Here is a 21,499-nt window from a genome sequence, read left to right as displayed (position 1 = left end):
GACTTTTTTTCTGCCTGTAATTAGAAAATAGTATATTGATGTTGGACTACCAGTCTTGCCAACAATTGTTGGAATGGAGTGAGTATTTGGGACATCTTCATTGTTAAGGAAGGAGGACGGAATCTGAATTTAGGGGAAGCCCCAAGTTTTCCTCAAAGCCTGACAGGGAAGAATCAGAGACTAAAGCTCATATATCTTTTTGGTTTCTTCTGTTCTGGCTGGCTGATCTAATGTGAGGCCACATCAGCTTTGCTGTGCTGACCTTAGAATAACATTTCAATTGTGTTATTATGATATAATCAGAATCTGGCTGGATATTTCATAAAAAGAATTGCATCCACAGCAAAGAATCAATAATCTCAACAGTTAAAACCATTTTAAAATTAATTGTGTGTGTTTTTTTTTGTCATTTTAAAGGTTAATCTGCTTAAAAGAATCAATGAGGTTTTACCATGAAGCTTTCAATCATTCAACAAGAAATGCTTCATTTAGTTGCCCTCATTATCTACAAGTAGCAGATGACTTTAGGAAGCAAGGCTGACAGTGCAGCTAACTAACTGTCAACTCCATTGTTAATCAGTCTGAATAGTTGTCAAGAGAACTACCTTTTTCATTCTGAACTATCCCTTATTTACTTTTAATGTTCATACAAAGCGGAATAGCACGAGGACTGCATGGTGTATTTAACTGTATTCATTTTAAATGGAAAATGGGTCAAAATGGTCATAAGCACTATATTTACAGTCACAAAATGCTGGAGTAACGCGGCAGGTCAGGCAGCATCTCAGGAGAGAAGGAATGGGTGACGTTTCGGGTCGAGACCCTTCTTCAGACTGAAGGGTCTCGACTCGCAACGTCACCCATTCCTTCTCTCCTGAGATGCTGCCTGACCTGCTGAGTTACTCCAGCATTTTGTGAATAAACACCTTCGATTTGTACCAGCATCTGCAGTTATTTTCTTATATTTACAGTCACAGTTCTGCAGCATGCTTCTGAGGAACAGGTGATGGGCCGATGGTGCACAAACCACCACTGAGATCTCTGTCATTTTTGGTTTATTTCATATTGGTTGAAATAGATTGATGTTCGCTTGTATAACATGCATTTATGTACTTTTAGTTTAGTTTAGAGATACAGCGCAGAAACAGATCCTTAGGCCCACTGCACCAGCCAGCCTCCCCTCAGTAGGGACAATTTACACCTATTCCAAACATTCAAGAAATCAGGGCAATACCAAACAATATTTTAAATTAAACCACATACATATTAGGATGGACAGGTGAGAGATTGATTAAAGAAGTAGGTTTTAAGGTGAGGATTTTAAGAAAGATAAAAAAGATGGAAAGAGGCAATCTTGCTTATCAATGGTGGAAATGCTTTTGGGGGTTAGAGCCATAGGGTCAAACGGCACGGAAGCAGGTCCTTTTGCGCAGCTTATCCTTGCTGACCCAGATGCCCCAAGCTATTCCCATTTGCTGGTGATTGGCCCATTTCCATCCACACCTTTCCTATCCATGTATCTGTCCGTGTCTTTTAAATCCTGTTATAGTGCCTATCTCAGCTGTCTCCCCATATATCCACCACCCTCTGAGTGAAAAAGTTGCCACTCATGTTCCTATTATATCTTGCCTCTCTCATCTTAAGCCTATGTTCTCTGGTTTTTGATTCCCCTATCCTGGGTAAAAGACTGCTTTCACAGAGGTGAGGTTCATGGGTGAGCTGTTGCAGGATAACCAGACACTGACCTGTCTTTTAGCCACAGTATCACAATATTCATGCGGTTTGCTCAATTGAGTTGCTGGTGATTGGTAAACTTCCTCATATCGTCTACTTCCCGGGGGAGAATCGTGGCATAAATCAAAAGGCTGGAGGAGACATAGCAGGTTACGCAGCATCTGTGGAGTGAAATAGGCTGATCACTTTTCGGGTCGGGTCCCAACTTCAGACTGCAGAATCATGACATAATGTCATTAAACATTAAGGATAATTAGCTTCTCACTTGTGATAAAAGGCCGAAACACCCAGTGACGTTGAGGTACACAACTGAAGATGTGTCTGAATGATAGCAACATCACCTAGTGGTCACCCCCAAGAACAACACCAGTCAATTGTAGTGCAAATCTTAGGGATTGTAACATCTAGTCCTACTAATCAATCTCACTTGGTGTTGATGTTATGAAAGGTAAGTCTCCAGATATTGGAGTGTTTCCCTCTTTGATGCCACATTTATCAGACTACGTTCATGCTAATGGCAGTCCTTTTCACCTTATCTGTGGAATTTGGCTATTTGGTCCATGCATGAACAAAGAATGGGATGAACAGTGGAGGAAAGGATCTCGGGAGAGAAGGAATGGGTGACGTAAAGGGTTCAGACTGAAGAAGGGTCTCGACCCGAAACGTCACCCATTCCTTCTCTCCTGAAATGCTGCCTGAGCAGCTGAGTTACTCCAGCATTTTGTGTCTACTTTCGATTTAAGCCAGCATCTGCAGTTATTTTTACTATAGTGGAGGAAAGGATCCAGACAAAAACCAAAATAAACAGAATATGTGCACTCTTGACACGACGTTGCTTATGATTGAGTGCAGAGAGCAGCTGCTGGTAATAATTCTGCTTTTACGATTTTCAGCTTCATTTTGATCCATATTTTATTTCTTTTCTAGCCTCATTATATATCGCCTTTCATCACATGTTTTGCCTTTCACTTGGTGGAAGGAATAAAAGTGTAGCTTATTTTCTCAATGGGGAGAGAATTCAGAAATCGGAGGTCAAAGGGACTTGGGAGTGCAGGATTGCCAAAAGGTTAATTTTCAGGTTGAGTCAGTTGTAAGGAAGGAAAATGCAATCTAGCATTCTTTTCAAGAGGACCAGAATATAAAGGCAAGGATGTAATGCTAAGGCTTTATAAGGCACTGGACAGACAATAGACAATAGATAGGCCACATTTGAAATATTGTGAGCAGTTTTGGGCCCCATAACTGAGGAAGGAGATAGTGGCACCTTATTTTATCCCTCAAAGTATTCCAGTTAAACTTCCTTCCAACATATAACAGTAACGTAAGAGAATTTAAGAGTAATTTGTGTGTTCTGCCATTCCAGTGCACATCCATTTCCCCCTCTATGCCATCCCTCTCCCCCCCCCCTTCTCTCTCCCTTCATCTTCTACCTATATTCTTTGTTCAGTTTTTACATTTCACTCCTCTTCATTCCTTGCCTGGCACCTTTATGTTTCCTTCTCATCTCCAGCTTTTGTCACTTACTCCACCCATCTGCCAATCAAACCTACCTCATCTGTCTCCACCTATCACTCACCAGGCTTTGATCCACTCCCACTTCTTTTCCTGCTTTCTCCCCCCACTACAATCAGTCTGAAGCCAAGTCATAACCTGAAACCGCCTACCCACTTCCTCTACAAATGCTGCTTGACCTGCTGAGTTACTCCAGAACTTTGTGATTTGTTCAAGATTTTAGCATCTGCATTTCTTTGTGTGTCCATTCTCCAGTTTCAGGGTCTGTAGCCAACAGAAGCACACTCATAGAATTTAGTCTGTCAGAGGTTATGCATCTCTCATTAATATTGAATGTCAATCTTTTGAACTTCACCCTGCCCTAAGGACAATAGCCTACTCTCACAAGGAAAAATTGGGAATCTATTAACCACTGAGCAGATATTTGAGGAGATTATTCAGTCAGCATGAAATAACTTAACCATTGTTATTTGTTCTGAAATCTTTCCCATTCTTTTCCTCTTTTCTCTGAAATTTTAGACATTGATTCCACTTTCTTATTTTCCAAAGTTATCTTTAGTTATTCTATCACTGCGTGAAATGACTTTGTATTCATGAATTTCCCTTTCTGCTTCATTGCCTGGCATCGTATTCTGGCCAAAGTGGAAATTTTCCAGCTGACATACACCAACTATGTTATTAGATATTGTTTCTATTTGCCCCATTATATGCCTCAAGCAGATTGAATCGCCAACATGCCACAGGCAACATTTCAGTCCGCACGGCATCATGATCAAAGTGAGAAAGGTGTGGGTCAATATATATATCATTGTGGCATCCATCGTTTGCTTAGCAGTGGTTTGAAATAATGTTTAGGAAGCAATTTTCTGACAGATACTATTTCTCTGAAGACAATATCTGTCAATTGTCAGCAGCATTGCATCAGGAGCACAGATAGAGGTGCACTGACAGTCATTATAGAAAATCTAATGGCCATCAGTCTCTGTGGTTCCAGATCCTACCAAGAGACTGCACAGCACATCTGCAGTGTTAACATTTTACCAGACAGCACCAGTCTCTGCTGTCGGAGAGTTGATTTTCTCTCTTTTTTCTTTATCTTGACTGCAGCAGGCAGCGAGTACACATGGACTTGCTTCCTGACAAATCGGGATGTCATCAGCTATACCCATTTTGTTGAAAGTGCTGCCAAGGATGAATAGCAGATATAGTGTGAAAACTGTGGATGTCAACCACGGAATGGTGTTAAGTGGATAACAATTGTTGCGGGTCCCATACTTTTCAAATATTTGTTTACTAATCTTGAACATCTGTATGATACAATTGGACTTTTCTGTAATGCATTGATGTTTTACAACTTAATTCCTTTTGAAGTTTACTCCTTCCACAGCTAATTCAGCATTTGCCTGGTGGATTTCCTGGATGCTAGTGTGCTAAGATATAATTTACTACATCAGTAAATCTTTGTGCCCATTCTCATGCATAGTCATCTTTGGCTGTCACAAAGCTCCAAGGACCTGCACAGTCTAACCCATGCTTGGCTCCATTAATATGTCCTTGCGCTATTAAAAATATCTTCTAATTTTAAATCTGTGTTTTTGCCTGACAAGGTTAAATCCTAATGTAGGTCGGTGAATGAGGGTAAAATTGCCTTGTGTGAGATATAATAGGTTACTGGGAATGGGATCACTCTGAGAGCAGGCATAGATTTGTTGGGCTGAATGGCCACAATTTTTTTTAATAAGATGAAAAATATGGTGTCAGCTGCTCATGAAAATAGATAATTCCTTTGTGGTTAATGTTTGAGTGATGGCTGAAATGATGATCATGAACTGGCAGCATATGTTTTGTCCTGCTTGCACTAGGTTGACTGGGTCGTTGGCACTGGTCCATCTGCGAGAGGTGATGGCATGGCTTTGATGTTGTCCTGTTTGGAAGGGAGAATGTTTCATGTATGGTTGCATTTCTTGCTGTGGCTAACTAGGCCTATCCTTGGCAGGCAGCCCCACCCACAGCTTCCACTGGCAAAGTTGGTTCTGGCAGTTGGATTGGTAAATGTGTTGCTATTGCCATTGATCATTTTGTGGCATTGGCAACTGGCCTCCAGAGTCTTGAACCATATGCTGTTATAATGCTTCCTACCTGCTTGGACCTTCTTTCTCCACCTCCCCTGGTTCTCAACAGCCACATCCCAGTTTTCAGTGTCAATGTTAAAATTTGCCAAATCTCTTTTGATCGTCTTCTTGTCGTGAAGTCTTGGTCTTCCTCTTATCCCCTGTGCATTGGCGACCTCCCCATATAGCACATCTTTGGGGATGCATCTATTTTCCATCCTGTGTACGTCCAAGCCAGCAGAGGTGTTCTGCTGGAGGATCGCAGGGATGTTAGGCGCGTTGGTCAGGAAGGGGACAGATTCATTGGTGATTGTTCCTGCCAAGAAACTCCCAGGATGCGACAAAGACAGTGGAAATGAAAATTATTCAGTTTCCGTTCTTGATGTGGGTAAGTCGTCCACTGTTGTACAGTAATGTGCTCAAGACGCATGCTTTGTAGACTGTCATCTCGGTCTTGATTATGAGTGTCCCGTTCTTGCATGCCTGCTTGGTTAGTCTCCCTAAGGTGCCTTTGTGGTTAATGTTGGATGAAGGCAGAATTCCTGATAATGAACTGGCAGCATGTACTGTATTTTGTCCAGCTTGCACTGGCTCAAACAGATGGTTTGCCTTTCCTATATGTGAATTGATTTCCTCATCCAGAGAGAGGCTATCAGTCACCGTAGATCCTAGGTAGATGAAATTGTTGACAGTTTCTAGAAGAGTGGTATTTAGGGTGATTTCAGCGGGGAGTGAAGTGCTCCGAACCATGACAACAATCTTCTTAACGCTGATGGTTAGTCGATATTCATTGTAAGCATGAGACAGTCTGTCCATCAGTCCCGAGAGTCCTTCTGTTAGGGCATTAAGTGCAGCATCATCAGCATACAGGAGTATTTTTAAGCACAGTTCTCATCTTCGCCTTGGCTTTCAATCTTGCTAGATTGAAGAGCTTTCTGTCGCATCCGGTGTGAAGAGACACACCTTCGATGTGGAAGGCAAAGGACAGAACAGAGTGGGAACTAGGACACAGCCTTGCCTCCTTCCACTTCTCATGGGGAAACTGTCTGACGTAGCGTCATCAAATTGCACTGTGCTAGCACATTCTCATGGATGGACTGAATGAGGCTTAGAACATCCAATCTTCTCCAGTACCTGGTAGAGGCCATGTCTGCTGACAGAATCAAAAGCTTTCGTGAGACCGACAAAGATGATGTTTTGTGGGGTTGGCTGCTCTCTGCATTTTTCTTGAATTTGACCCTGGGCCAAGATGATGACGCTTGTAGATCTACCTCAGCAGAAACTGCATTGCCCCTCAAAGTATATCTGGTCATTGAGTCTATGAAGTCTTTGCAGGATCATTCTGTCAAAGGCCTTTCCTGTAACACTCAGAAGTGCAATGTCCCTGTAGTTGTTGAATTTGCTGCGATCTCCCTTGTTTGTGTACAGCATGACAATGTTGGCGTTACACATGTCTTGAGGAACACCACCCGCTCTCCAGCAAAACAGACGAAGGGTGTGCAGTATGGTAAGCGTTGACAGTTTCTATACTAATGAGGTTCAGCAGATGTGCCATTCTGTCCTGGAGCCTTCCAGGGGACTGATGGCTTTATCCAGTTCAAGCAGGGGTGGTTCATCATTGATCTCACTCATCACTGGCATGCTGTGGTAACGTCAACCTCCCATGAATATAGCTGAAATCAGTGTTTGACCAAGCGATCTGTCTGCTTCCTTTTGTCACTATTGATGGTGCCATTTGCATATTTCAAAGGAGCAATCTTGGAGACAGTTGACCCTATTGCTCGGTTTATGCATTGTACCTGTCACGTGGGTTTCCACAGTTGCTTGCACCTTGCATTTCTTCTCACAATTTAGTCCAGTATCTGTTTGCATAATGGTTTGCTGCTCTCAATGTGGCTACTTTTGCGAACTTTAGACCTTTTTGCATATTGGGTTCGGTTGTATGTCATGTGCAAGGTGCATTGAGCTTCAATGATGGGTAACATTTCATTTAAATATGCATCAAACCAGTCTGCATTCTCAGGCTTTTCTGACGGCAAGTGATGCTGCCTCAGATGACCGATTTCAGCAATTTCCAGAGATTGTTAACATTCCTTGGAGGGTCCAGGATTGAGAGCGCTTGGGTGAGCAGTTCTGAGAAATGTTGATGTTCACTCACGTTATTGGAGATGTTGATAGGGACTGGCCTTTCTATTTTGACGTATGTATCTTGCGTGGAAGTAGCTTCATCTTGCTCTTGATGAGTGAGTGGCCAGTGTGGTAATCTGTACCATGATAAGTTTGAGTGTGGACAACACATGGCAGATCTTTTCTTGATCAATTACACAGGACTGGATGTGATGAATAGACCGAGTTGGTTCCAGTAATCAGAGTGGGAGTGATGCCAGGACACTTTGTGGTGGTGCCTGCTCAGGAAAAAAGTGTTTGTGATGCAGTTCATTTTGTGCACATCATTCCAGCAATTGCTGTCCTTCTCATTCATCTTTCCAACACCATAATGGCCGAGGCAATTTGGTCATGATTCTGTTTGCGCCCACACAAGCATTTGAATCATCGCAAAGGAATACCTTCTCTCCATTTGGGATGCACTTCTAAGTGTCATGCATAATGTTATAGAATTGGTCCTTGTCTTCAGCCATGGCACAGAGTTGGTGCATATGCACTGATGATGTTGATGAATCCTTCTTTTGAAGAAGGACTTGTAGACATTTGGTGCTCAGATCAGGCGCTGTGATGAATTGTCCTCTCCATTTGGTTCAAGTATCCAGAAACCTATAGAGGTCTGCTTTGAATGCTTCCACAGCCCCCAGGGGAAGAGAATTCCAAAGATTCTTGACCCTCTGACTGAAGAAATTGCTCCTCACTTCCTGATCTTTTAACCTAAATATTCCTATTTTCAGTCACAATACTCCAGATGCTCTCTCTGAACTTACACCCACACCTCACTTCTCCAAAGCAAACGATATCCCTTTAAAATGAATTAATATAACTTTTCTGTGGCTGAGTCAGTTATTACTGCAATACCAAATATTTTGATTTTGTGATTCCTAATTCTAGAAACCTTAGCCAATGTAAAAATCATTCCCAGATCCATCCTTGGTCAGATTGCAATTCCTCACCTCTATTTCTGCAGAGGCTAAGATAACTCACACTCCCCTTGGTCACACTAGCAATCCCAGGAATTATGTATCACTATTCCAGTTCTGTGTAATTGATCTCCTGTGATTAACTGTTAAATGGTCACAATGCTTGTTCCTGTGGGTTTTTTGTACTGAACTAAAAAAATAATAGGTTGCATGGAGATAAGAGGAAGAATGAGATAGAATTGACCTGATGACCAGGAGACAGTATGGACCTGATGGGCTGAGCGGTATCTTTCTGAATTGCAACATACAAGTATACAATGGCTGGATAAGATAACTGTAATTAGGAATTTTGAGCCACATTCCAAAGATTGACATTTGGTCTGTGGAAAAAAAAATCCTTATGTAGTAACCATTTAGGGATTTTATTCGTTGTTGAACAGCAATTTAATCTTTATTTCATTTATGTTTACTTCCATTACTTATAATAATACAAATAAATAACTAATAAAAGCTGTGAAACCCTTTCCCAAAGCAGTTCAAACATGCAATGAATCAAGTAAATCCAATTAGGCATAACATCAATAGCGTACTCCACTCCGGCTAGATTTTTAAGTCGCATAGTGACAGGCTTGGAGAAAACATTATTTCTTTATGTACTGTAGGAAGGTTAAATGCGAAATAAGTTTAAGTTGCATTCTGCACTGCAGAAATTCTCATGTAAATCATAAACAAAATTTACATATTGGTCCTTATTTTTCATTTAATATTGTCGAATACCAATAGAGAGAATACAAAATTGTGCAAAGAAGTTCCATTTCTAGATAATCACATGGGGTAAATGATATGGATAAATATTGCAATGATTGTGGTTGATGGAAAATTGCTTGGGAAAGAGCAATGGAATAGTGAGTATGAAACAGTGAATGAAGATGATAGAGTCTGAAGTAGGGTCTCGACCCGAAACGTCACCCATTCCTTCTCTCCTGAGATGCTGCCTGACCTGCTGAGTTACTCCAGCATTTTGTGAAATAAATACCTTCGATTTGTACCAGCATCTGCAGTTATTTTCTTACATAGGGGAGGAGGAGCCAGCGCTGCCGTCGCAGCTGCGGCTTGCCTGCAGTCCGTCTGTCTTTTGTGTTTTTTGTTGTTTTTGTATGAATTGTAGTTTTAATATGGTGTAGTGTTTGTATGTTATGTGGGGGGGAGGGGGTGGGGGGGAACGGGAACTGTAAAAAATTATCTCTCCCGAACGGAGACACGAACTTGTTTCTGTGTCGTGTCTCCGTGCCCGTTGCGGCCTACCACCGGCCATGCACCTGGGACCATCTGGGGCTCTGGTTCGCAGAGCCCGCGGCCCGGACTCCACCTGCGGCGCTGGTTGCCTGCGGATGATGCGGGAGCGGCTGCGACTCGTCTCCGGAGGCTCCGGCGCGGGCCGCGTGGACGTCGGAAGCCCGCAGGCCCCTGGATGGGGGCCGACATCGGGAGCTCCGGCAGCGGCAGAGGCAGCGTGTTCGCCCGCCCCGAATCGCGGGGCTTGGGTCGGCCCGCCGCGGACCTTTCACCGTCCGGCGCGGCCTGGAATAGGCCGCGGGATTTTCACCGCCCGGCGGGGGCTTCAATGTCAGGAGCCCCGACCGCCCCGACGTGGCAAGTTCAACAGCCTGACCTCGGGAGAAGACGGCAGGGAAGAGAAAATACATTTTGGCCTTCCATCACAGGTAGAAGGGACTGGAGGAGACTCACTGTGATGGATGTTTCTTTTGTTTGGCGTTAGTGTATGATTGTATGTGTTATTGCATTTTTATTGATTATTCTTATTGGTCTTAGTGTTTCAACTGCGGGTAATGTTTCATTTCACTAGACATTTATGTGTATGTGACAAATCAACAGTTCAACAGTTCAACAGAGCTTTATTTGTCATTCGGTACCAAGGTACCGAACGAAACTACATAGCAGTCATACACAAAAAAGAACACAAGACACATAACCCCAACACAAACGTCCATCACAGTGACTCCAAACACCCCCTCACTGTGATGGAGGCAACAAAACTTCCCCTCTCTTCCCCACGCCCACGGACAGACAGCTCGTCCCCGACCGACCCGCACAGTCCCCGCAAGGGGATGGAAGTCCCCGCGGCCGAGTTGCACCGGGCGCTGAAACGTCTCGCGGCCGAGCCGGGCGATGGAAAGCCCCGCGACCGAGCCTTGCGCAGCTAAGTCCCGCGGCCGAGCCGCACTGGGCGATGGAAGGCCCCGCGGCCAAGCCGCACCGGGCGATGTTAAGTCCCGCGGCCGAGCCGCACCGGGTGATGGAAGGCCCCGCGGCCAAGCCGCACCGGGCGATGTTAAGTCCAGCGGCCGAGCCGCACCAGCGATGAAAAGTCCCGCGGCCGAGCCGCACCGGGCGATGTAGGGCCCCACGGCCAAGCCACACCGGGCGATGTTAAGTCCAGCGGCCAAGCCGCACCGGGCGATGTAAAGTCCCGCGGCCGAGCTGCACCGGGCGATGTAAAGTCCCGCGGCCGAGCCGCACCGGGCGATGTTGCGCCCCGCGGCCGAGCCGCACCGGGCACTGTTAAGTCCAGCGGCCGAGCCGCACCAGCGATGGAAGGCCCCGCGGCCGAGCCGCACCGGGCACTGTTAAGTCCAGCGGCCGAGCCGCACCGGGCGATGTTCAGTCCAGCGGCCGAGCCGCACCGGGCGATGGAAGGCCCCGCAGCCGAGCCGCACCCCGCGCCGTGAGGATGAGACCTAAAAGAGAAAGGTTTCCCCCACCCCCCCACCCACACCCACACCCCCCCACCCACACCCACACCCCCCCACCCACACCCTCCCACCCACACCCACACCCCCGCACACATACACAACCAAAAAAACAAACAAAAACCATCCCAACACCGACACACAACAAAAAAAAAGAAAAAAGACGAACAGACTGCTAGCGAGCCGCAGCCGTTAGGCGCCGCCACTTCCCCTTGGGAAACGACTATTGACACAAGATGATAGAAGCAGTTTGATTCAAATAATGTTTTGTAGATGACTTTAAAAAGTCTGATGGATGTTGAAAGGAGTAGGAATAAACATAGAATATCCAAAGAATATAACTGAGGAACTTCCCTGCACCTATTAAAGGAATACCTGAGTGAAATAAAAATGCCTTTATTTAAGATTCCTACAGCTAGTGGTCTAGAAGGCCACCTATTTTTCACATACGTTATATTCCAGTGTAAGGAATTTATAATATGTTTTCTTGTTATAAATCTTGTACCTTGTATTTTCCTACAGTTGACTGTTCTTACAGACATCACGTGGATTGTTAATGTCACAGAAACAATTTTTAACTGGACAAGTCTTTTGCCTGATTTGTAACCTCCTTCATGGACTCTGTGTCATTTATGCTTTCAACTTGCCATTCGATCATCAGATAGATACCTGCAGCAATCGTGAAGGTTATGTGGTATATTGGACTATATTTCAAGGAGTTTGAAGTACACAAGAAAGTCTTGCAGGAATTTTACAGGGCTTTGGTGCAACTTAACTTGGAGAACCTTTGATTAGGTTCGGCATGATAGGCTGCTCTGGAAGGTTAGAACACACATGATGCAGGGAGAGCCCGATAACTGGATACAGAATTGGCTTCATGGTAGGAAGCAGAGGATGGTGGTGGAAAGTTGTTTATTGGACTGAAGGCCTGTGCCTTGTCGAGTGCCTCAGGGATCAGTGCTGGGCCCATTGCTGCTTGACATCAATGATTTGGATGAGAGTGTACAAGACATGATTAGTAAGTTTGCAGATGACATTAAAATAGAGGGTATAAGAAAATAACTGCAGATGCTGGTACAAATCGATTTATTCACAAAATGCTGGAGTAACTCAGCAGGTCAGGCAGCATCTCGGGAGAGAAGGAATGGGTGACGTTTCGGGTCGAGACCCTTCTTCAGACTGATGTCGGGGGTGGGACAAAGGAAGGATATAGGTGGAGACAGGAAGATAGAGGGAGATCTGGGAAGGAGGAGGGGAAGGGAGGGACAGAGGAGCTATCTGAAGTTGGAGAAGTCGACGTTCATACCACCGGGCCGCAAACTGCCCAGGCGAAATATGAGGTGCTGCTCCTCCAACTTCCGGCGGGCCTCACCATGGCACTGGAGGACATAGAAACATAGAAAATAGGTGCAGGAGGAGGCCATTCGGCCCTTCGAGCCAGCACCACCATTCATTGTGTTCATGGCTGATCACCCACAATCAGTAACCTGTGCCCAACTTCTCCCCATATCCCTTGATTCCACTAGCCCCCAGAGCTCTATCTAACTCTCTCTTAAATTAATCCAGTGATTTGGCCTCCACTGCCCTCTGTGGCAGAGAATTCCACAAATTCACAACTCTCTGGGTGAAAAAGTTCCTTCTCACCTCAGTTTTAAATGGCCTCCCCTTTATTCTAAGACTGTGGCCCCTGGTTCTGGACTCGCCCAACATTTTTCCTGCATCTAGCTTGTCCAGTCCTTTTATAATTTTATATGTCTCTATAAGATCCCCCCTCATCCTTCTAAACTCCAGTGAATACAAGCCTAGTCTTTTCACTCTTTCCTCATATGTCAGTCCCGCCATCCCAGGGATCAATCTCGTGAACCTACGCTGCACTGCCTCAATTACAAGGATGTCCTTCCTCAAATTAGGAAAACAAGAACTGTACACAATACTCCAGATGTGGTCTTCCCAGGGCCCTATACAACTGCAGAAGACCCTCTTTACTCCTAGACTGAAATCATCTCGTTATGAAGGCCAACATGCCATTAGCTTTCTTCACTGATAATGAAAATGTTTATGCAGAATTACAATGGGATCTTGATCATCTGGGCAAATGGCCAAAGAACGGCTAATGGAGTTTAATTTAGTTAAGTGTGAGATGTTGCATTTTGGGAAGTTCAACCAGGGCAGGACTTTCACAGTGAATGGTAGAGCCTGAGGGAGTGTTGGAGAGCCTTAGGGAGTGTTGTAGACCCCTCGGGAGTGTTGCGGAGCAGAGGAATCTAGTAGTACAAGTACTAGTTCCCTGAAAGTGGCATTGCAGGCAGAAAGGGGATGAAGAAGACTTTTGACACGCTGCCTTTCATTAGTCAGGAAATGGAGTATAGAAGTCGGAACATCATGTCACAGTTATACAATACTTTGGTGACATTGGAGTATTGTGTTCAGTTTTGGCCACGCTGCTATTAGAAAAATGCCTTAAAGGTGGAAAGAGTGTACCTAAATTAATGAGGTTGAGGTTGATGTGATTAAATACAATATTCAAGGTGAGATTGAAAGAGTAAATGCAAAGAAGTTGTTTCCTCAGTTTAGGTAGTCTGGAACTAGAGGGTCTTGTACCAGGATAACAGGTCAGTCTTTTTCGATTGATGATTGTGGCACAGCATTTTAAATTGTAATAATTCTCAACTCAAGATGTTGTGGATGCTTTGTCATAGATACATTCAAGTTGATTTTTGAACACAAAGGGAATCCAGATGACAAATCAAAATGTGGATTTGACGTATCATGATCTTACTGAATGCCGGAGGAGTTTGTGGAGTTTTAGAAGCTCACCTTCTTTCATTCTTTGCATTACGATTGAAGTGGCCGTACGAGAAATTATATTCCTGCCACTAAAACAGCCTGCAAGTCTCTTGTCATGTCAGGCTGCAGCTCCAGGAACCTTATTTTGGAAAATCTGGTATGAAAATTGGAGTCATCAGTCCATACACTGCAGAGAACATCAATCTGCATTTCTCTAATTCCTTTAATATAATCAACAGTTGAGTAACCTCAGTAGACATACATATTATACTGAGCCACATGGGGAAGTGGCTTAGTTAAAGAAAGAGGTCTTAAGTGACCACAGAAAGACAGAAATATGTGGGAGGTATTAGGAAGGGAATTGCAGAGTTGGAGCTGTCAATTGAGAAACAAAGGAAGAGGGAGAGGTAAAGGGAGTGTCATAAAACCTGATTGTTTCATCTGCATTCTTTAGGTATGAGGAACTTACAACCTTTACTTGATCAAGTCCAAACATTTTCAAAAAAGCTTTCAATGCCAAGCAGTTGTAGAAATAAATTACTTAAAATCCTATCTCACTACTTCAGGTCAATGTACAAAAGACAGTAATGTGGGAGTCTCCTAATTACCACAGAAGTGGAAAATGTGAAGTGAGAAGAATGCAGGCTCCATAATAATCATAATCATAGTCATCATAATCATACTTTATTAGCCAGGTATCTATTGCAACATACGAGGAATTTCATTTGCCATACAGTCATACCAATAAAAAACAACAGAATACACAAAATACATTTTTACATAAACATCCGCCACAGTGACTCCTCCGCATTCCTCACTGTGATGGAAGGCGAAAAAAAGTTCAATCTCTTCCCTTCTTTGTTCTCCCGCGGTCGGGGACCTTGAGCTTTCCGTTGACGGGACGATGTTATTCCCGTAGCCGGCAGCGTTTGGGCCCTCCGCATCGGGGCGATCAAGCTCCTGCATCGGGGGGGGGGGGGGGGAATCTCAGCTCCCCCGCGCCAAGCGATCGGACCCGGGTCGGGGCTGGTCAAAACCTTCTGCGTCGTTTGGAGCTCCCGACATAGGTCTCTACCCGAGACTGCGAGCTCCTCGATGTTAAAGCCCCCAGGCCGCTTGGAGCATGACTATTTCTCGCATTTTGGACTTTCATTTCAGCATTCTTCTCTGTTTTGCTTCTTGATTTTTAAAGAAAACTTTAATAATCAAAGTAGATACATAAATATATGGCTCAAGAACAGGTCAGCATCTGAGTTATTTACCATGGCTGCTATGAATGACAATATCTTAAACAATGAGCTCCACCGTCGAGAAGGAAAATATGCAGCAGAATGGAGAAAAATCCAGCAAGTGGGCGGAAGATCAGATTAAAATTAAGGAATGGGTTGTCTTGCACAATTAATGGATTCTCTAGATACCTGAATATCTCAAAATTATCTGGTTATCTCCATTTAAAACACTATATCATGATTGAGCTGCGGCCTATTTTGTTTTTACAAATACTTTATTCCAAAAACAAATATACAACGTGGTGATGTGATCAAATCAAAAGCTGCCTGTATCGGCAATGTACAAAACTAACAATTATCAAATTAAAATCCCGCCAACTTTGTCAACAATACAATCGACCTCCCGCGGCGACCAGCGTTCATGGAAGGCCTCCAAAGTCCCCGTGGACCACGTGTTCCCTCTCCAGAGACATGCGGGCACGAACGTAAGGCCGGAAAAGGGGCAGGCAGCCGACCCCTGTGCGGCCGTCGACTACCCGCTGCCTGGACACGCGAATGGCCATCTTGGCCAGGCCCAGGAGCAGACCGACAGGGAGACCCCCTCCTCCCTCCCGACCCTCCCCCCTGAGCTGCGGCCTAGGGAGTGGGTATTTTCAGTACTGCTGTTGATGACAGCAATGCACCAGATCATTTTGGGAGAGGCAACAATCAAGTGATATGGGTTTAGGGCTCGTGCTTTATTGAACATTAGCTGGAACATATGCAGTACCGGGTGATCTAATGGCAAAAGGACAAAACTAAGGGAAAATTGTACCGTGATATCATTTTATGGATGACGCATCCATTTATTCTGGTGTGTTTAAAAAAAAAAGTATGACAACCAAATTCTTCACAAAAACACATTGACTCTCTTGGCATTTACTCTTCTACTCATCACTATAAATCGATTCACTTCATGATTAGAGTGAAAATAGGAAATAGAGCAGGTACAACAGTGACAAATTAAAAACTAGGCCTAAATGGAATTGGAACAGGAAGCTCTGTATAAACTATAGATATAGGCTCCTGCTACTGTGGTGAGTTGGAGTTAATTTGGTAGCCAATTAATTTTTGTACTTTTATTTGGATGAATAAAAATCATCACAGCAATAGAAATTAATTGTCCAGAAAATCATTGGTGTGATTTCAATAAATGGAAACATCTGTGAGATTTTAAAATTGAGTTCATATGAATGGTTTCAAGTGAATAGTTATATTTCGTACTTAATGTGCATTAATTAATTATTTAATTGTCTCCCGTTTTCAAATAATCGTGGCTATTTATTAATAGTGCTTGAATATCAGAAACAGTTATAATTATTTACAACTGTGTCAGGGAGCATGGTTCAGCATGTTGCAATTGTGATGGGCCAGGCTAGTTCTGGCCTCTCCAAGTTCCAGCTCCATATGATTGGATTAATATGTGAAGATTCTTTCTCAGTGCAAAACCTTGTTATTAAAGATGTGGCTAATTACATCCAAATGGTTTGAACTTCACAATCAATCTCAGATATTTATATTTTTATTAAGCCGGCTCCTGGAAGTCAGCAATTCTTCTTACCTCAAGAGCAGAATGTAGGAAATGGTTAGGGTTCGGCTTCCTGTGAGCTGTGGCATGAGCCATGTGCACCTCTTGGTTTTCCACACTTTGGTTGGTGAAATGAGCTTGCGCTGAACAGAAAGGCCACAGGTACCAGGTGTTATTTGGTGCATGAAACTATAAGAATTACTAATGTAAAATCTTGGGTTGTACATTTTTGCACTTCCTCCTTTACTGCCACTGAGCCTTTGAATACTTTTGTATTTCTTTGGAAGAATCCAGGAGAGTCCTTAATCACTGTTACCTCTAACAAGCAATAACTGAAAGTTACACTATAATATCAAAAAAAAAATGAGCAGGTGGTTCACAGAACATAGTTGTAGAGTAACTCGCATTCAAATGTTTTACTGTCTTTGGCAGGAAAATAAATGGGGTTAGTGTAAATGCCCAACAAACTAGATTTTTAATGGAATTGGCAGATGTCAGTCAGGTTAACAAGACCACTGTGCGAGAAGGAACTGCAGGTGCTGGTTTAAACCAAAGATGGACACAAAATGCTGGAGTAACTCAGCAGGACAGCCAGCATCTCTGGAGAGAAGCTCTGTTGGTTTGGTAACAATGGCCAATACCTTAGAAAAGGGTTAGTAATGATAGCCAAGGCTCTTGGTCCTGATTCAAATGGATAAAGATAGTTGACCCATTTCAAGTAGAAACAAGATCTGGCTAGTGATGATATCCTCTGCAATAGATTATTTCTGCATTGTTCATGCAATCTGGATTAGCCAGTTTCTTTATCCTGATATCACATTGACAAGTTTTCCTAAATGAAATTATAACAGGCCTCACTGCAGTTGTCCAGTTATTTTGGTTTCCTAAATGATGTATCATGAATCATCATGAAAAACACTGCTTCTGCCAGAGAACCATTGTATGACCTGGAGAGGAAAGGACAATTTGAAGAGTTTGAAAGATTAGCATGTAACTTTTGTCTTTCACATCATCATGGATGTTTTTCTGTGAATGGGAAGGACTGGAGATGAGCAAGGGTGCAAACTATGACATTTTGATGAAGCTCAATGTGCTGCCCAATCTTATCTCAAAATTATAAATATCTTTCTGCTCGCGTTCTCTAAGATTTATAGGATTAGTGGTGAAAGGCAGGGGAATTACATAGCATGCAGTAATTTGCTGTTACCTAGTTTTATAATAACTTGCTAGAAATGCATGTGGACCCAAGATCCAAAGGCGTTGCTGTCTGAGTTGCAGTGATTAGCCCTTTCAAAGGCGTAGTAAATTTGTCCGCCGATAACTGTATGCTCAATGTCCAGCCGCCCTCAGACAGTGTTTGTAAAGGTCTCCTGTGAAACAGCAAAGTGACACTCTCAAAAAATACACCAGCAAAAATGGAAATTTATTGAAGGGCCAAATTACGTACGTGGTAAAATATACAAAAGATGCACAAGTGGTCAGCTTTCAATGCAGGAAGTCTTTTCAAAATTTACAATATTGGGTGTGCATGGTCAGCATGATTTGGAAAGGGGTTTGTGAAAGAAACTGCTGAAATCTTCTACATACATTCACAGTAGCTGAAAATTGATTCCAGGGTTAGTCTTTTTTCCCCCTGCTGCAATGCTCTCTGGGTAAGTAAACTTACTGAAAATCACAGGCTTCATTTTGAAAATAATGGAAAAAGGCAACGGAGGAACTGGAGGAAATCCACATTACAACGAGATCTTAGTGTCCTAATGCATCAGTCACTGAAAGGAAGCATGCAGGTACAGCAGGCAGTGAAGAAGGCCAATGGAATGTTATCATATCATATATCATACCATATATATACAGCACGGAAACAGGCCTTTTCGGCCCACCAAGTCCGCGCCGCCCAGCGATCCCCGTACATTAACACTATCCTACACCCACTAGGGACAATTTTTACATTTACCCAGCCAATTAACCTACAAACCTGTACGTCTTTGGAGTGTGGGAGGAAACCGAAGATCTCGGAGAAAACCCACGCAGGTCACGGGGAGAACGTACAAACTCCTTACAGTGCATAACAAGTACAGTACTCCTTCATAACAAGAGGAGTTGAGTATAGGAGCAAAGAGGTCCTTCTGCAGTTGTACAGGGCCCTAGTGAGACCGCACCTGGAGTACTGTGTGCAGTTTTGGTCTCCAAATTTGAGGAAGGATATTCTTGCTATTGAGGGCATGCAGCGTAGGTTTACTAGGTTAATTCCCGGAATGGCGGGACTGTCATATGTTGAAAGACTGGAGCGACTAGGCTTGTATACACTGGAATTTAGAAGGATGAGAGGGGATCTTATCGAAACATATAAGATTATTAAGGGGTTGGACACGTTAGAGGCAGGAAACATGTTCCCAATGTTGGGGGAGTCCAGGACAAGGGGCCACAGTTTAAGAATAAGGGGTAGGCCATTTAGAACTGAGATGAGGAAAAACTTTTTCAGTCAGAGAGTTGTGAATCTGTGGAATTCTCTGCCTCAGAGGGCAGTGGAGGCCAATTCTCTGAATGCATTCAAGAGAGAGCTAGATAGAGCTCTTAAGGATAGCGGAGTCAGGGGGTATGGGGAGAAGGCAGGAACGGGGTACTGATTGAGAATGATCAGTCATGATCACATTGAATCGAAGGGCCGAATGGCCTACTCCTGCACCTATTGTCTATTGTTTATTGTCTATAAAATCCTGAGGAGACCAGAATTTATGGATATTACTTTATTTATCATTCGTTTTTTTAACAAGTTTCATTGGTGTGCTTATTTTTTTTCAAAGAAGCATTTAGAAATAATTTATTTACTTTGGTGCAAGTACATCTCTCCATGTAAATAATTGTGTTTTTTGTGTAGTGAATTTGAAAATGGAAAAGAGAATGTTTTTGAAAATGGTGCGGATGATCCAGATGTGAACCTCAAGAACAGTGAGTACTTGCAGGATTGAAACTATATTTTAAGTAACACCTGATATTTTTTGTTCCATTCAAAATTGAAATAATGTGTGCGATGTAAGAGGGAGATAATTTGACAGAAACATTCTGAACTGATACCTCTCAAAATAACATTGGATTAATCTGTTGTGTTCTTTAAAAAGATACAGTGAGTCCGACTGTGTTTTTGCGTGAGTGTTTATTCAACCGCACATCTGCTCCGCCGGGCTTCTCCCTCTCTGTCCCCCTCTGATGACCCCTCTACCAAAAGACCTGTGTAGTCTTAAAGGCACATTGCAATAACACCACATCTCCCCTTTCTAGAATCAATCGGTAGACTGCGGTTGATTCACCAGACCTTAGAGGATTTTTCTGCCTCTTTAGCTGGAAGGTCTGTTCCTATCTGAACTAAATTAATTCACCATAAGTACATATAAACACATTGTCTTAGTGAAACACTCTTTTTTTTTTCACTTATAGTTCAACCTATCTGGTCTCACCACTCTTCTCCCAAACCTGGTTCTGGGAGTGGATGGCAGTTCTGGAATGTTCTCCTTTGGTGGCTCTGCTGAGCTCTGCTCTGGAATGTTCTCTTTTGGTGGTTCTGCTGAGCTCTGCTCTGGAATGCAACCCGGGAGTTGCTCTTTCATACCACCCCCACTCTGGTCCGGCAAGGGTTTCATGGGAATTAGATGGCGACGGTTTCGCCTGACCGTCCCGTGAGGTCCCTCCACGATGTAAGAGCGGGGGGCGGTGTGGCTGCCGATCACAGCTCCAGCTTCGCCTTGATCCGTGACCCACACTTCTTGTCCGGGAAAGAGCCTGTCGAGACTCCGTGCACGATGCCGCAGGTTGTACTGTTGTGCATCTCTGATTCTCTTCTCCTTTTCCTTCCACGCAACCACTTCATTGTCGGGAAGAGCAGGATTCAGCAGGGCTGGAAGTGTTGGTACCGTAGTGCGAAGCCTTCTCCCCATAAGGAGTTGGGCTGGGCTGTACCCGTTTTGTAGTGGGGTCGCTCTATATGCAAGTAAAGCGAGGTAGGGATCCGCCGCTTTCTTCAGGAGACCCTTCACTGTCTTGACTGCACGTTCGGCCTCCCCGTTACTCTGAGGATATCTCGGGCTGCTTGTGACATGGCGGAAATCATACGACTTTGCAAATGCAGCAAAGGCGGTTCCGGTAAACTGAGGCCCATTATCTGTGACCAATGTCTCCGGAATGCCGTGTCGTGCAAACATTGATTTGAGGTGGTGGATTACATCTGTCGACTTGGTGGGGCTGAGTGGAGCGATTTCCACGTATCTCGATGCATAATCCACTACCAGCAGGTAGTTCTTGCTTCCCAGCATGAACAAGTCAGCTCCCAGCTTTTGCCATGGTCGGCCTGGGTATTGTGATGGCATCAGCGGCTCTGTGTGGTTCTGTCTCTCTTTGCTGCATGTCCGGCAGTTGAGGACCAATTCGTTCAGCTGCTGACTTAGTCCAGGCCACCACACTGACCGTCGTGCACGCTCTCTACACTTCACCACTCCCTGGTGACCTTCATGTAGTCTGGTCAGCACGTCGTTCCTCATAGTTGAGGGTATGACTAATCTGTCCCCTTTGAGTAACAGTCCGTCATTTACCATGAGCAATGCTTGTTCTGCCCAGTACAGCCTGAGTGCCGGTTCACTGTTGCTATTCGTTGGCCATCCTTCCTGACACAGCTGCATTACCCGTGCGCACACACTGTCCCTTTTTAGCT

At 44.0% G+C, this 21,499-nt stretch overlaps 1 protein-coding gene across 1 annotated transcript in view; it reads left to right on the top strand.

Moving 5' to 3' along the window:
• Positions 1-21,499, top strand: part of LOC144598635 (cilia- and flagella-associated protein 47-like) — a 426,611-nt gene that overhangs the window by 156,974 nt on the left and 248,138 nt on the right. Inside the window, exon 42 of the mRNA XM_078408845.1 lies at positions 19,676-19,746. Coding sequence (XP_078264971.1) covers positions 19,676-19,746 — 71 coding nt within the window. The remainder of the gene's footprint in view (positions 1-19,675; positions 19,747-21,499) is intronic.

This window comes from Rhinoraja longicauda, chromosome 12 (assembly GCF_053455715.1).
Source record: "Rhinoraja longicauda isolate Sanriku21f chromosome 12, sRhiLon1.1, whole genome shotgun sequence".
In the NCBI taxonomy this organism is placed as follows: domain Eukaryota; kingdom Metazoa; phylum Chordata; class Chondrichthyes; order Rajiformes; family Arhynchobatidae; genus Rhinoraja; species Rhinoraja longicauda.
Note: the sequence above shows the minus strand (reverse complement) of the source record. Positions and strands in the feature narration are given on the sequence as shown.